This window comes from Cynoglossus semilaevis, chromosome 8, assembly GCF_000523025.1.
Source record: "Cynoglossus semilaevis isolate Cse_v1.0 chromosome 8, Cse_v1.0, whole genome shotgun sequence".
Lineage (NCBI taxonomy): Eukaryota > Metazoa > Chordata > Actinopteri > Pleuronectiformes > Cynoglossidae > Cynoglossus > Cynoglossus semilaevis.
The window spans coordinates 5,520,204-5,537,273 of record NC_024314.1 but is presented as its reverse complement, the minus strand read 5'-3'; the positions used below and the strand labels follow the sequence as shown (position 1 = coordinate 5,537,273).

The following is a 17,070-nucleotide window of genomic DNA, read 5'->3' as shown; positions in this document are numbered from 1 at the left end:
AGCTAACATATGTGAGTGAGCTCATTCTATTGTTAACTTGCATGTACAACAGGTGTGTGTGTGTGTGTGTGTGTGTGTGTGTACACGTGTGTGCACTGGTAATGAAACACCTCCCTGCTCCCCCAGCACACACACAACATTGCTGAGGTTAATTTAAATTTCAGGCCGGCTCAGTTTGCCCCGCCTGCTGCCTTGGACACGTTACACTGGTGTGAGCATTACAACTGCTGGGTAATGGGACACAGTGTGGGGGATAAGGTGACGCATCCAATCCCACAGAGCGCAGCCCTGTTTGGGATTGGGTTGCAGGTGAAAAATGTTTCCAAGCTGTGAGGTCACATGGTGGCTCCCAGCAAAGAGCCTGTGTGGACATCTGTCCATTTGTCCTTATTGCTAAAATAAGGTAATTGACACCAAAGGTGCAACATCCAAGGACGTCAGTGAGACCATCCTGTGAGTTAGGGTCAGTATTTACTAATTATCTCCTTTTTCCGGCCTGTGCTCCCTGTACCGCCGAGCTATTGCACCGAAATCTATTTTGGGTAAAACAGCTCCCCCTGTTGTTACCAGTGTGTAAATGTTGGCATGTAAATATCTTTACTTACAGAATGATACTTAGGATTCATTCACATTAAATATTGGTTCGAGCATGTGATCTAAAAATCTAATACTTTATGCTACTTTATGTACGTTATGATTAATATTACATACTGATTCACACTAGTATTAATAATATACATGCCATTTTCATGGTGAAAATTAAATCAATAAAAGTTCTAACTCTGATAACCAAGGCATTTCAATCATTACAAACATTTACACTTTATATTTTTATATCTTTATATACTCAAAGAATGTACACATGTTTATGTACATGTTATTTTTTTTGTCCTTAGGAATTTAGGAAGTGCCAACCACTGGAGTGTCATTGTGGAAACTGCCACCCTGTGATTGGCTTTATGAAGCTAATACGACATATTACGCATCTTCCAACTTGACACTGAGAGGATGTCTTATTTTAGATTCACACATCTGATCTCATCAGATGACGAAACCACAGGGAAGTGTACCTAGAAATGATGACCATCACTATGTGTTGTGAAGTTATTTCTAAGGAAGTATTCAGTGACTCAAATCCTGAGAGAAATTTCATCTAGCTTCAGGGAATAAAATACACCCAACTCTGCCAAACAGTTTCCAATTAAAGTGGATTTTCCACTTTCTATGAATGCCATATTTGAGAAAAATCATGTCCAATCTGTTCCTGCAGCAGATATAGAAAGTCCTGACTTGGCATTTCAACACTAGATTCCTAATAAACTAGACTAGCTATGAATGAACAAGACTAGATATAAATAGACTGGACTAGACCTGCATAAAGTATACTAGCTATGATTAAACTGGACTGGTTCTAAATAAACTAATCTAGACCCCAATAAACCAAAACTGGTTTATTTAGACCCAGTTCTAGATGTTTATTAAGATAAACAAAAGGTAGAAAAATATTATTGGTCTGTTTTCTTATAATCCAGGGTCTTTTTAATGCTGTGGAGTAATCTAGGCAAAAGGTTAAGGGTCTTTATATTTAGAATAATTTTGGGTCTTGTTGAATGGGGAAAAGTGGAAAGTGGAAAGTGTTAGATATAAAACAATATAAAATTTTGATCTGGGTTTTATGATTTGGAGTGTTAGATATAAAACAATATAAAATTCTGATCTGGGTTTTATGATTTGGAATAATAATGTACTGTTGGTGTGAAAGCTCTGCTCAGGTAACTAATTAGAAGCTAGTTTTGAATATTTAAGTGTTAGGAATAAAACCCATCGTCTGATTTTTGTACTTATGAACATGGAGTCTCGACTGTCATCCCTAACCTCGCCCCCGACCTCCACACATCCTCATGCAGCTAACATCCTGAGCCTCTTAGCAGACGAAAGATTCATCACTCAAAATCTAATGTCGTTCACGGAGCAGATATCATTTCACCTACTGCTACAGAAGCACCGTGGCAGATACAAAAGGTGACACGCCGTGTTCCGCTGCACATCAAATAAACCCTGCTGTCGGTGGTTTCCGAGTGGCTCATTGACGGGGCCGCGGAGCGAGGCCTCAGCGGTGAATAATGGCCTCCTTTCATGTGGAGGATTGACTGGAGATCAGAGCCGTGTGCTTTTCAGGGATCAGATTTGACAGCTTCACTTCACAGCCTATCGAGCATGGCCAGATGTAACGTAGTTTCAGAGGCTAATCAAGGGGCCCCGTGTCAGAGAATGAGGCCAACTGATCTGTCACAGTTAAGGAACACTGCTGACCTTTAGAGGTGATTACATAAGTCCTGACAATGGCTTGGAAGATGGAGGGCATGAGGAGTAAATTGATTTTCTCTGGAAATATCATAATAGGTAGTTAAAATTTAAGGTTAAAACATGTTTTACTTTAAGATCACTCTTACTGACGGTCAGCCAAGTTGTAAAAGTTTGTAAAGTGTATTTTGCACCATGTGAAATATATTGCTGTAGCATTTAAACATTTTATCAAGTTGATTTTTCTTTTCGTTTTAATTTCTCAGAAATATCAAGTGTCAAAAACATCAAAAGTGGACTTTTGCTATATCTCCACCAGATGGCACTCTTGTACTGTAAGCTTCTCTTCTAAAAAAAATAATCCTATAAAAAATCATGAATATTATTAATTATATTTATATTTTATAATATTTATAGATGTCTAAATGCTACAAACATACAAAAATGAGAACGAATATTTTAAAATGTGTGTGTTTTCACCATCGATAACACTCCATTCAGCTTCTTTAAGTTTCGTTTTACAGTACAATCTTTCCATTTCTCAAACTAAAAATATGGGAAATATCTACATATTCAATATCGAATAGCATCAGAAACACAAATAACCTACAAAAAGCAAAACAACATCTGAAAAAACACAAGATCTAAATAGTTTAGAACTTTCTTTTTTCGATTTCTCCGTCTGCTGTCACAGGAAATGCCTGTTTCCTCAAAAAATGTCTTCATATGACTCCAAGGTGGTTTTTGCGCAACTGATGCAGAGCAGCTTCTCTTCTTAGTGAAGAAGAATGACGAAAAACGTGGAGTTTCCAAAAGGAATCCAGGGAACCGTGTTACTCTGGAGGCTTTTTATAACAACTTCATTGCAATCTGGAAAACAGACCACTAAAACTGCCAAAATAACAAAGATGCAATTCCCTGCATATTTACAACGCCATAAAAGAAGGTGCATGCACAGCTGTAATGGCCTGGAACTACTGCACAGTATCCCACTGCATAAAGTGCTGCTGTGTAAGGTTTTCATCTCAACCACACTGACGACAAACTTTGAAGTTTACGTGAGGAATCATGTAGTAGAAAATATTAAAAGCATGGGGTAAAAATGTCCAAAATCTGACTAAAATTCAAAATACGGCAAACTTTATGACTGAATACACGCGTACGCTACATGACATACGACATAAACACCCGAAAAAGTGTATCTCAAAGGATGATACTGCTGATTGTACGTGTGCTCCCCCTAGTGGAATGCTGGAAATCAACCGCGTTGGAACTTGAATGTGCGTGTGTTCATTTAAACAGGCTAATTATTTATTTATGTTGGTCAAAATGGCGGTAACTGGAGAGAAACCCTGTTAGAGAACTGGTGTACGCAGATTCATTTGTGGTTTTTAAACCTGATCTATTTTCTGCCTCCATTAATATCTGGCTAATATCAGTGATAACAAACTTGGATATAGAAAAATACGAATGTAGAAAATTGTACAAATAAGATATTATTGACACTTTATAGTGATCAAGCTACAGGTTTTGGATTCTAGCAACAAAAAAAAAAAGGTCTGAGTAGGAAAATGTGTCAAAGGTTTTAAGATCACCTCTTTATTAAACTTGATTTTACTAATGGGTGACTTGTGCCTGTCCTCAAATAGAAAATACTGAATCCTTTCTACTTTATAACTTAATACTTTATCCTCATCTATAATTTATGTGGGCCCATTGATGGAAAATGTGGCTTTTGCATAAAAGCTCTTCTACGCATTTTGAGACTGGGAACCCCCTATATATGTGACTATAAGTGTCCTGTAAATCATGACTTGAGGTCACCACTTTGTCAAACATTAGCCAACAGAGACCATGAACGTGCTGATTGGTGAGTAGTGAGGTCATGCTTTGAAAACACTTGCTTTCCTTCCTCTTACTGATCCTCTCCAGAGACTCAGACACAGGAGGGTGAAGGAAGCTTCAAGAAAAGCCCGAGTTTAAGGTGCAGCTTTATGGTTGGATGCTTTCACTGGTGGACATGTAGTGGGTCTATTTGTGGTACTCTCATACTATTTCTTAAAATAGTATGGAGTCATTTTGGGGTTTAGGTTTCACCTCTCAGTGACTGTTCTGTGTAGCCTGCAGGGGATGGGGCATGCCCAGTGCTGCAGCAGGAGAGGAAGAGAGAGAGAGAGAGAGAGAAGGAGAGAGCCAGGCTTTGTTCCGCTTGTACTCCTCCTCAGACACACAAACACGTTCTGGATGGATAAAGAATGACTGTGTTGATGCTCCCCACAGCGCCGAGGTATTGATTCCTGTTTTTCCCCCCTTCTTGTAGCCATTGTCGTCATTCCCTGCAGCCTCATGGCCAGCATCGGACGCAGCGCGCCGCTGCAGCAGCAGACGCCGAAGAGCAGCGCACTTGTTGAGGATCCGGATTTCCAGGAGCTGGTGGAGAGGAGCCGCAGCCTGGCACTAAAGATCCTGCAATCCATTCCTGACACGCACAAATCGTGCATTCACAGCCAGGTGAGACTAACTAGCGCCGCCCGCGGGGGCAATCAGGCTTTGTTGAACTGCGTTTACGCAGCAGGGATTTTGGAGCAGGGCTGCTGCGTAATGAGTCCATGCGTGACTGAGCCTGTGAGGAGCACAAAGCCCCCTTATCAGGCACAAGAACCTACGCCACTCAGTGCCTGCTGCATAATAGAGAACTTGTAGATAAATTATACCAACGCTTGGTTGGTGCGGCACTGACTGACAGTGATGGGAGCAGTGAAGAGTTCAAATGAGAATTTGTCTGCAGGAGGAATCGTGCCAACTTTTATGGCTCTGTGTGGGGCTGCGTGGTAGGACAGGTCCAGAGGGAAAATCTCAGATTAGGTCGTAAATGTGGGCTAAAACAGACCATCCTGAAAGTCCTGACCAGAGCGAACAGCAATGATGGGATAAAGTCATCACAACGAGGACAAAAGATGTAGATGTGAGAAGTTAAACTAAGAAAAGTCATTGCTTTGAGATGACATGAAAAGTCAAGATAGTTGTCAACAGTAATGAGATGAAAAGTCAGCACTAGATAATAGCCTTGATCAAACACTTGAGAGGATTAACATTTGAAGTAAGAGAAAATCGTGAGCCAAAATTTGACCAAAAAGTTGAGACAAAAAGCCACAATGAAATGATTAGAGAAAAAGGAATGACATTAAAAAGCCAAGAAAAAGAACTCAAGAAGGTCGTAGTTATATGATTAAAAAGTATGAGATAAAAACAAATTAATTGTAAGATAAATATCATGATTTAAGTGTGAAATTGAAGGATAAGCTCATTAAAAGTTCTCTGATCAATCTAGTCTAGTCAAACCTATGTGGATAGACATCAAAATCATACGATATAAACAGTCATGTGCTACTCCAGAGTCCAATCCCAATGCTTCCAAGTATAAAAAGATCTACGTTTCATGACAACCTAAACTGTTGTTCATGTTTTAAAGAGACACAGCTGTTCCAAACTCTCCCGCTCTCTTGGCTCTGACGTACAGTAAACTGGAGGCTAGACAGGTCAGCAGGTTCAAATCCAGGTGCTCACAGACCATTCTTTAGGGGCTTCTATATAGGACCCTTCAAGGCCTGGATGAACGGAACGAGTTGCACCAGGAAGTCAGACCTGTGGCCTGTACTGTACACTGTAGCCATTCAAATTCCTTAGGGCCACAGCCCACGAAGAAGAACAAACCAAAAATTCCTGAATCTCATCTCATCTCATTCCACACTGTATATGGGTCAGAGGCAGCAGCCTTAGCAAGGCTAGCTACAACTCCTCCTGGCAGGAATACTCAGCACGGACACGTGAGTCATCTGTCTAGTCCTCAGTCTGCCCTGGGGTGGAACCCTGAGGTGGGTCCCCTGAAGGCTTCCTGTCCTGAGGCTTTAGACCACCTAATCTGTCTCCTCTTATGTGAAGGACAACTCGCTCTGTCTTCAACTACTAGAGTTCTCTGCTCCTCACTTTATTTCTAAGGCAATGACCAGCAGCCACTACTTATATTGTTGAGTTTTTATGATTTTATATCAGTTAGGAACTTTCAAAATGTTTCTCAAGCTCAAAGGAGCTGAGAGCAACTGCAGCCACCGTCATTTAATTAAAAAGAACCACATATGTGTTCTATGTTGAATATTAAAATAAACATATCATGAGTTCAGCACCCCTGGTCCAAATGATCACGTCTTCATGCCTACAGAGATTGAAGACTGCTTTATATGGATGAAGTTTAAATTGCAGCAGTTTGAATCAATCAAACGTTTTACTTCACTTGACAGGAGTCATTTTTCAAAACACACACGACATGTGTTCAGACCGTTTTTGGTTAAAATACCAAGCTTTATAGAAAGAATTTAATAATCACAGCACAGTATAGCTGATACTGAATGACAAGAACATTAGTACCTGTACGGCTGTCATATTTTATGAGAAATAGATGCAGACCTGCAATTATATAAGGGCACGTGTGTTGTTGCATGCCATGCTCTAATCCAGCCCTAACAACAACATTTTATCTCCCTCACAGAACACACTGCAGCTCAACTCACCTGACAATTTGAGGTTTGAGTTCATGGCCAACAGCATTGGCATCCCTCCTACCCCTGTTGTCACACCAGTGTCAGAAAACTTCAGCCTGGTAAGCAAATTGGGAGAGTTTTACAGAAATAAAAGTAAAATGAAAAAACTAATATTTTTTCCTTTTTTTCTTCTTTTTTTTTGTTTAAATAGAATACCAGTTTGAAAAACATGTCTGAGGGGCTCCATCAGTTCAGTGCCTTACTGAGCACCATCTCAGAGAGGCTGCAAAATAAGAACAAAGTGGTGGAATTAATGTCTGACATCAAGGATCTCACTATTCAAATCAATAAGGTAAGAAAACATCCTACAATCACCTAATACAGTAACATGTCAATAGAAAAAAACATCTGATGCAAATGTCTAATATAAACCTAATTAAAACGCCACTGAGGTTCTCTGATCATGGCACCGTCCCCACTCTCTGCTCCCCCTTAAAGCTGCCCACTGTTCACTTTGGTGATGGGATAAAAACAGAGGTCACATTTGGTTGTGTGCAGTGGTGAGCTGTGAACACAATGAGTTCACTTTCTTGACCTTCCTTTTTCATTATCACACTATAACAAAAAAGCAAGATAACACAGCAAGTTAGCCAGTTAGCATACTTTAAGAACTATGTCATTTATATTATCTGTCCTCATATAACAACAATTCATACAGCAAAACATTTACCGACATTTCAGAGTGGTAATGTTAATAACATTTTGACCAGCCTCAACACAATAGCACAGCTTAGCAGAGGTAGTGTAGCATACTAGCTAGTTAGCACTGGTCAAGATGGAACAGGACAACTATCAGCTTCTAGAGCTAGCTGAAATGTAAAGAACAACATTTCAAATGTAGAAAAATATACTAACATTTTAAGAGGAGGGTTTTCTGTGTTATTAGCAGTTTTATGAACTCACAACTGGATGAAGGTAGTGCCAAAAATGGCCGCCTTAACAAAGCTAGAGAAGAACATTTTTGGAGCTGCCTAAAATCAGCAATACACATCACAAAAAATCTTCCAAATTGTGACTTGGGAAAACCACTCAGATTTAATTACTTACTTGCACTTAAGTGCTAAAATATAAATAGAGTATTCTGATAAAAATGATCAGCCAATCAGCTCACCTAGCTGAGCATGATAACATATTATAAATCTTATTTTTAAACGAATGCATTGTTTTTACCTTCGCTCTGCAGATGCAGAAAATGCTTCACAGAGACTCTGTGGTGCAGTCAACACCAGCGCCAGTGTCTCTACATATTGATGGACATTACGAGGTTCAACTAGCAGCACATCTGACTCTGGTGAAGCTCCAGTCCTTTGGACAGGACATAGTGCGCTGCCTCAGGAGTCTGGACTGCAGTGAGGACGAAAACACGGAGAGCTGACCATCACACGCATTAGTGTGACTGCTTTTAGCTTGGCCCCCAGGTGTAGGGTTTGGGAGACACAGCAGTGCTGATGGCCTCACAACAGTATTTTTTTAACAAATAATTTATTTATGTTGTTTTTATACATTTCAGTTTTAAATTTTAGATAACATTTTATCTTAATATATCCTACATACAGCCATACATAATGTAACACTGAAAACATTGACATGTTCTCTGTAACACAGCAAAGTGAATTTATGGCAATATTTTCAACTACATGCATTGGTTAAAAGCCAGGAAAAGACACTCACTCATAAGTAACAACAGAAATATGAGGAGGGACAGGATGAATCGTACACATGTCCTGAAATGACTGATTCCAGGAGTTAATGTTGGGGCCTCAGGGTTCATGTGTGGTGGGAGTTTTTTATTTAATTTAATTTTTTTACTACTTTTACTAATTCTGTCATTTTGTTACGCATGTATTTATTTATTTGTTAAACTCATATTTATTTTTCTATCTGTCCATTATATATTTAAATATTTATGAAGATGAGCGATATATTTATTTAGGGAATTTATTTTTAATAACAATCAAGCTTTGTATCGTACTGTTAATTGTTAAATATTTTAACTTAAGACTTTGTGTGGCAGTTCATTCTAGTAACACCTAATGACCAAACTACAAACCATGTATAGATATTGTTCAGTAATGTTCTTCTGATTCCATAACAGCAGAAAATAATTTAGATATTTATGAACTTATTTTAAGACCTTTAGCATCAACCAGGTGTAACTACTAATTTTTTGGGACATATTTTGTACTCTTTGTTGCTCAATAAAAACTGCCTTTAAAAGCTTTAAAGACTTAAGCTTTTTTTTTATCATCATATCATTTACCAAATGTGTCCACAGCAGGATAGAAGCACTGATTCATGCTTTCATCATTGAGATTGCATTAATGCCATTCCCAAGTGGAGGCTGCTTGGTTTGGAAATGCAACCAAAAGTTGGATGATTCATTCTGACGACTGGATCACATGCTTCGTTTGTCACATGATTAGTAGTCCATTTATAGGCATCTCCTAGGTTATGTGGTCAGCTGATCATGAATAACCAGTCAGCTGATTACAAAATACAACGTAATCACAATGAAATCTACAAATATTGACCAATGAATCGATCTCCATTGAATGACAAGCAGAAACAGGCTGTTTCAGGTTGACATTTGGTCTGAATTTTATTTACAAAGTTAATAAAAGACCTTCTACAAACACAGTGGTAAAAAAAGGAGTTCCCAGAAAGAGGGTTAAAGACATTTTACAGCAAACAATGAAATGATCTTCTCAGGTACAAAAAAAACAAACAAACAAAAACTAGTTATGGCGTTTCATAAGGAACAATCCAGGGCCAACACCATGTTATTTTAATAGTGGAGAGAAATTTGAAGTGTCATATCTTCACAAGGCAGATATGGCTTTAGCAGCTACTCTCCTCCCAAGCGGCAGAGTCAGGTCAGTGATCGCCAGGACAACTTTTGGCTGGGCCAGAGCAGGCAGCTTGAGGAGCTCAGAAACCTGGCAGCACAAAAACACATAGCAATCACGGCACATGTTCTTAGTTCTTTCCTTCTACAAAAATATTGTAGGTTAGTAAAAAACAAGAAAAACAAAAAAAAAAGTCATTCATCTGTCAACGGCCCAGAACATTTGGAAGTCATTTGTATCAAGTCAATATAAGAAAAAAAGTTTCTTTCTTGAATTTGATTTCTAGTAATTTAGGTTTTTGCATTCATCCCAGCTCCTCTAACATTAGCCTGTGCATTTTGTATTACCTTTATGATTGAAGTTTCTCATTATTTTGAGAGATTCTCTTCGTATATTCTGTGTTGTGACATGGAGTTGGCGTTTTTGCCACGTACTTTGATCCTGTTTTTCAAGAGGGCGCTGACACATTACAAGTCCAGGCAACAATACTGCTCAAACATTGCAAATCAGTTCTAGTACTATATCAACACGAAGTGGTCACATTAGGTGCTGCAAGGGTGCATTCCAAATTATTGAAATCTCCTCCTGGACGTCCTGTTTTGTTTTTCTGTTCCTTCTCTAACCATCACATTCTGGGATCCCTCTACACTCACTGGAGACAACTTTGCTGCAAGATTGAAAAGTTTATGACTTTCCACCAGACTTGAAGGCAACATCAAAAGCATGTGAATCAGGTCATAACGTATCCTAAACTCTACAATTCAAAGCCTCATCCTACCTGATGTAGTTGACCTGTTGTTTACGTTACACTTTGATTTAATTTTTGTGTCCTGATCCTGCATTTAGGTGTTCATACATAGAAATACTGAATTGAAGAAAACCATGATCAGCTTTTTGCTTAATCCATGTAACAAAATCCAACACATCTGTTATTATTATTATGTTTTTTCAAAACAAAAATATGTGTGCCAAGAGAAGGATGTTTTTGATCAAGCGGCTATCCAACAGCCTCGTACGTCTCCTCTCCTCATATCTGGCCTCTGCTGGCAGATCATAACTCACCATAGTAAAAGGCATAAACTGGAGGATGCTTCCACGACTCCCCTGCTCCAGGCACTCGACGCACTCCTCCATAAAACTCTGCACAAACTGGGTGTGAGGCCCTGCCATCTTGGAGCCCAGGATGGAGGAGATGAGGAGGAATAGGTTCGCTGTGGGAACAGAAGGAAAGGTAATGTGCGGCATCACGGTCGAGTAGAAGGCAGGAGATCCACCCCATTCACATAAATACTTTTAAAATGAAATGTTTCACAAAGTTCATTTTTGTAAAACAGGTGTCAGAGACTTGATCTGCCAACAATGTGAGGAGTTGAAAGCCTAATAATAAGATGATTCAGGCTCTTGCACAACTGTAATTTTTGCAGGATTCTCAGTGGGCCTGCAGCAAATCAATAACACGTGTGCTGCACAGAAGAGCTCTGTTTTCAATTCTTCACCTTGAACACCACTGAAATTTCTGCAGGATCAATTGAATTAAATATAGACAAGTCAAAAATGCATTTTATGTCAAAAGTATTTACTCCCTAAATATACGCAATATCTGAGGTTTGTTATGTATTGGTTTCTATAGGGAGTCGGACATGGGTAATATATTCTAACATTTAACATTATAGTTTTTGGGATGATCCTAAGATTAGATTTGTCAACTTTTGGCATAATAGTAGCAATTCTGTAACTAACTTGTAACCAACTATCAGCAATTACTAGAAAAGGTCTTTTGCAGATTTAATATTTGGGTAATTAGCTTGTGGTTACTGCAATATTTGGTTTTTGTTCGCAGTTTTTTTTTTTTTTAATGTGTCGTTCCTTTTTGTGGTGTCATTTTTCAACAAAATTTCATGTTTCTATCTTTTAAGGAATCCCTGATTTGTATGTCAGTCATATTATCTATTAAAATCTTCTAGAAATCTATTTTTTAATTTAATAATTTTTGCTCCACATTAAACTACCTTTTAGCCATTGTTGCTCAAACATGAATCTGATTGAGTAAATATGTACTTCTTAAAAAATATCTTCCTTAACAGGATTTCAAACTTTTAAACTTTGTTTAAGTTCATTCACACTAAAATGCGTTTCAAACTTTCAAAATTTTCTTTGCCACCATTTTTGACACACGGTCCAAGAAAAGTTCTTACCCAGAACTCGGTTCAGAGGATCTCTCATGTTAACAGTATAAAGCTGGGAGGCCGACAGGGAAGTGCTAATAGATCTGTCTCCTGGGGAGGAACATGTATCAAGAAAAACAGAAAAAAAGGTCAAAGACTGACATTGAGTTATTGCTGAATGACTAGTTACTCTTCGGAGTGTCTTCTTGTGAAAGCGTGAGATACTTCCTTCCTGTTTCATCTGATGTAATTTTACTCATAAAAAACATTTTTACTTGGGTAGAAACAAAGTTAACCAAGGTTTCCTTATTGATATAATTCTCAGTTTCTGAATGACTCTTTCATCCCATGGAAAACTCAAAGCTCATACATTTCTAGAACGTCTAAGCTTAGAAAAAGCTAAAGTTGCTTATCAGTTTTTGTTTTGTTTTAAAGCCACAGATTAAATGTTACAGACACATGAGAGGGCCTAGAGGAATTCAGAAATAAGGTGTATCCAAAAAAGATGATTCCACCTGGTGATGGGAGTCATTTCAAATATCCCACGGGATTAAAACAGAAACTGAGACACTGTCTGTATCTGGTTAACCAACAGTATTGCTCAAATTTTTCAGATGAAAGCAACACATCCTCCTGCAGAATCAAGGAGTTCAACACATAAATTATACAGAGATAAAACATATTTTTACCTTGTGTATGACTTTCCTGGAAACTGTTGTATTTCCTAAGTTCAGGGCTCTGACTGTAACAGGTTTAATAAAAAGATTTAACCAGTTCATAGACTGACCTGGACTGGAGAGGGCGACGGGTTCATCCTCATTGGAGCTGAGCAGGCGCATGAGTTTCGACGGTTGAGTGTCATCCAAAGGGAAAAGGCTGTTGTAGTCCTGCGGTGATAATATTTACTTCATCTTAGGGCATCGTCAATGATGTCACTCTATTTCCATAATATTCATCCTGAGAGATTTTACCTCGATATCTTCTCGTTGCCTCTTGCGTTGACGTGCAGAGGAGGCACCTTTGTTGTGAAAGGAGTAAGAGCTGAGCGCGCACCACACTGCCAACCTGAGTTGTCGTATGGAGACAACGAAAGGTGGTGTTAAATAAGTCGTACGTGGTCACAATTATTACAAGTCATAAATAAAACCATGCCATTCTCTCTTACTTGGCCAAGGCCTTTCCTGGAGGGTCTGCCAGGCTGTTCCAGCGGGCGGTGTCAGTTAGCAGGTTTGGCAGAATCGTACCCAGCAGAGTGAGCGTGATCTGCTGAGTGTCCAAACAGAAGATGCTGTAAAGAATCTCCACCGCCCGATTGGCCCATTCTTGTCGAGTCTCCTTCAGCAGCTCCTGAAAAAGGATAAGATTGAAATTCTCCACTTAGACACTTTCACACACTTGAACTGATGATGACGAATTGTACAGTAGTGAAGTATGAGTAAAAGACAGAAAGGGAAATCCCACAAACTTAGGGCCCATGCGACAAAGATTCAAAACACAGAGATCTGGCAATTCCATAAAAAGAAACTAAATCAGAACCTTATGGTGCAAGTTCATCACTGGAATTGACTTGACATGGACACTGAACATGCATACCAAAAAAAACAAAAACTCTTAATTTAAAATATCATCTCAAAACAAATTTCCTGGAAATCTTTCTTGTAGACTTAACAAGTCTTTGTCAAAACAAGCACATTTTGTTGTTACTTTTGTCATACTCTTCCTACAGAAATTCAGGACTTCATCAGTGACTTTGGTAAAGCATATTTGTGTGGCGGTAAAATATTAATTACAGTATTTCCTGTCAATGACTTTTTTTTTTCGCAACCCTGAGTACAGGACAGGACAGGAGTACAAGTCAAAAAAAAACCTGGCAAGTCCAGACACATTCGGGCAAGTCAGGGCCAAATCGAACATTAGTTCCTCACCCTCCTCACCACAGTGGCCAAATCAGGTTGCTACAAATGTGATTCACATTGTTTCGAAACTCCTTTCTCAGTGTGTTCAGACAAGTCCAGACTAGTCGTGTTAGAACAGTTGTCCTGATGGGACAAGTACAGAGACTCCTCTACGCAAATATTGCAAAATAATTCCTGTTGCACATCTGCTTTTGTAATCTTTTTTTTTAATCAAAGACTTTATATCTTCTTCTATTAAACCTATAACATTTTCAGTGGTCCAGGTAATGAAACCTACTTTGACTAGATTGTTGGTGAACCAGAAAACGCCTCCCATGTTGAGGAGACTCTCAAACAGATGCAATGCACGACTATCCACCCAGCCTTTGCGTAGCACAACCTGGAACTGTGTGCTGAGTGCCTTGTGGATGGGCTCTTTGGCGGGCAGCAGATTGCGATAGGGAATAGGCTCCTGGCCCTCCACCGGAGGTCGCAGGGTCGTGGCTGTTTGTTGGAAGACATCGGCGCACATGTGCTCCATGATGGAACTCATGATGATAACGCTGGTGAAAAGAGAGAATGTGAGAAAGATGGATTCAGCAAAGCTCATGGACGGAGGTTACAAACACAGTGTGTTGGTGTTTTGTTTTGTGTACCGTTCGTTGTAAAACTGCAGGGTGTTTTCTCCATAAAGTGGAGTCACCAGCTGCCTGATCATAGTCTGAGGTTTCTCCCTCTCATCCCTCCCCAGCACTCTAACGTGGGCCACTAACCAGGCCACAGCACAAATGGCCATACTGCAGACCTTTCCCTTGATGTTGTCTGTGATCTTCTGCAAAAGAAGAGAAAGGCGGATACTAGCAGTGAGAAAAAAAGAGGAAGGAAGGCCTGATGGCACAATGGAAAATAGTGTGATTGGCAAACGTAAACAATTAAGAGAGAAAATGAGGGAAAATAGTGTGATTGGCAAACGTAAAAAACAATTAAGAGAGAAAATGACAGTCACTGTTGCTGTAAGGCTGTCATTTCCACAGAAAAAAACATGGTCATTTGACCCATGAGCAATTCAGGCGTCACGGAAAGGGAGACAAGTGATGTTAGATGAACAGCCGATTATCAGAAACCCTCTGAATATTTTCCCTTTTAGTAGGAATTAAAAAAAAAAGACAACACCTACCTGTACCGCCTCCACCGACAACACTCCATTCTCCCACGCATTAAGAACTTCCAGGATGGCTGCTGGGATGCTGAGGCAGATTTCATGCCATTTCACCTGACTGTTACCACAGAAAGGGGGAAAAAAAAAAAAAAAATCAACCAAAACGGAAAGAATGACACGTAACGCTAAAGGCATTTCCTTTACCTATGTGTGGTTTATGTCAAGACTTCAACAGAAAACTTTAAAATTACACTTATGATACATAATTAGGGTTAAGCAGAATGACCTGTAGAATCAGATTACGGTCCATTTTTTTTTATGTATTGGTGTAGTTTACAGCTACTGCATCACAGATGTAAGCTTATTACTAGGGATGTTCGATAATAACTTTTTGCCGATATCTGATATCGTCCCAACAACTAATTTTCTGATATTAATTGATACCATGGGGCACAGGTGGTCTTGTGGTTAAGGAAGTCAAGTGTCACCTGCTCACTAAGTTGATGGGTTAAAGCCATGCTCACCTAGGGCATTCAACTATTTTTAGAGCACACATCATTTTGCGAACCCCAGGCTTTGTTATTAGGTTTTCAGCATCAAAGAAAAAAACAAAACAACTTTCTTATCATCGTGGGGTGTATCAAGGACAACAATGAGGTAGGATTACAGGCATCTGCAGCTCAACACCTCCAAGACCAAGGAGCTGGTCATAGACTTTGGGAAATACAAACAAAAACTCCAACCAGTTCTTATCGAGGGTCAGGAGGTGGAGGTCGTGGAGACCTATAAATACCTTGGGCTGTGGTTGGACAACAAGCTGGACTGGGCACACAACAGTAGGCAGCTGTACAAGAAGGCCCAGAGTAGGCTATGTCCTGCAGAGGCTCAGGTCTTTCAACATCTGCAGGAAACTCCTGAAAATGTTTTACCAGTCTGTAGTTGCCAGTGTTATTTCGTAGGCTGTGGTGTGCTGGGGGAGCAGCACACCACTTACACAGATCCAACCAGGACCCTCGGGTGACAGTGGCAGAGAAGAGAACACTTGGCAAACTGCTCGCCATCTTGAACAATGCCACTCATCCTATGCACCCTGTCATCAGCAATCAGACGAGTCTGTTCAGTGACAGGATGCTCCTTCCAAAGAGCAGGACCAATAGACTTAAAAACGAATTTTTCCACTGGGCAATTAAACTGTTTAACTCTTCACTGGTTGGGAGGAGGGCTAACAAACGACTGGTGGATAGGGGAGTAAGGGGCAATAACCCAACAATTATTTCAGTGAAATAACCACAAACTCCAATTACATTAGTATTATATTTCAATAAACCAGTGTATTTCTATTTTATACTCTATTATAAGTATATGTTTATGTATACGTATATATATGCTCACACAATGCTAATATATGTGTATGTCTGTACATGAGTATGCATATTTAAATGTATGTCTATATGTATGTATGTGTGTGTGTGTGCGGGCATATGTATATGTACATATATGTATGTATATGGTTATATATTTATAATCTATATACTGTGTATAAATATATTACTAATATCTATACATATAACATATATATGGTAGCTCTTAGTAATAATGGTTGTATAAATCTGGTTGACATACACATAAACTATTATATACCTGTTCAATAGGTATATATACCTTATATATATATATATATATACACACACACACACACCATTGTTTTACATATATATGTGGATATATATATATATATATATATATATATATAACAATGGTATAATTGAAATATAATAAATAATAATTGAGATTGCCATCAACAACACACCAACAACACCATACACGCAACAATAATTACCTACTAATCTACATCCACTGTTCAGGTTTCCCCATTTTCATTGACAGAGTGCTGCTACTCATGTTTGTATTTTATTGTATTTCACCTATTTGTGTGTTTTTACTGTTATTTTGGTGCTATATTGCTGCTGCTGGAGCCTAAATTTCCCAAAGGGAACTCCTGAGGGATTAATAAAGTACTATCTATCTATCTATACTGTCTTGGTTAAATATTCAACAATCCTTCTTTAAAGAGCCTTCATTACAGAAGACATTCAGCAAACC

General features: G+C 39.0%; 2 protein-coding genes across 3 annotated transcripts in view; one reads left to right on the top strand and one right to left on the bottom strand.

Moving 5' to 3' along the window:
• The first annotated feature begins 4,136 nt into the window (after window positions 1–4,136).
• csf3a (colony stimulating factor 3 (granulocyte) a) lies at window positions 4,137–9,115 on the top strand. Of its 2 annotated transcripts, none has more exons than XM_008314262.3 (5): window positions 4,137–4,174; window positions 4,625–4,815; window positions 6,851–6,961; window positions 7,054–7,194; window positions 8,086–9,115. In XM_008314262.3, exons 1-5 carry the CDS (start codon window positions 4,159–4,161, stop codon window positions 8,275–8,277), a joined length of 651 nt encoding a protein of 216 aa, XP_008312484.2. In that variant the 5' UTR covers window positions 4,137–4,158; the 3' UTR covers window positions 8,278–9,115. The 2 variants fall into 2 exon arrangements, with proteins under 2 accessions (XP_008312484.2, XP_016889454.1); XM_017033965.2 differs by lacking the exon at window positions 4,137–4,174 and adding an exon at window positions 4,189–4,288.
• Window positions 9,116–9,475: 360 nt separating this feature from the next.
• Window positions 9,476–17,070, bottom strand: part of med24 (mediator complex subunit 24) — a 12,202-nt gene continuing 4,607 nt past the window's right edge. The window contains exons 18-28 of the mRNA XM_025057757.1: window positions 15,230–15,253; window positions 15,152–15,165; window positions 14,986–15,085; window positions 14,465–14,640; window positions 14,107–14,371; window positions 13,079–13,260; window positions 12,885–12,978; window positions 12,701–12,800; window positions 11,944–12,024; window positions 10,811–10,959; window positions 9,476–9,838 (exon numbers count right to left, since the gene is read on the bottom strand). Of these exons, the coding sequence (XP_024913525.1) occupies window positions 9,722–9,838; window positions 10,811–10,959; window positions 11,944–12,024; window positions 12,701–12,800; window positions 12,885–12,978; window positions 13,079–13,260; window positions 14,107–14,371; window positions 14,465–14,640; window positions 14,986–15,085; window positions 15,152–15,165; window positions 15,230–15,253 (1,302 nt within the window). The 3' untranslated portion in view covers window positions 9,476–9,721. The remainder of the gene's footprint in view (window positions 9,839–10,810; window positions 10,960–11,943; window positions 12,025–12,700; window positions 12,801–12,884; window positions 12,979–13,078; window positions 13,261–14,106; window positions 14,372–14,464; window positions 14,641–14,985; window positions 15,086–15,151; window positions 15,166–15,229; window positions 15,254–17,070) is intronic.

Bases quoted from the DNA above. Each gene is read 5' to 3' on its own strand.
- csf3a (XM_008314262.3), top strand. The intron at 4,816-6,850 runs GTGAGACTAACT...TCTCCCTCACAG, and splicing joins AATCGTGCATTCACAGCCAG to AACACACTGCAGCTCAACTC. The intron at 6,962-7,053 runs GTAAGCAAATTG...TTGTTTAAATAG, and splicing joins TGTCAGAAAACTTCAGCCTG to AATACCAGTTTGAAAAACAT.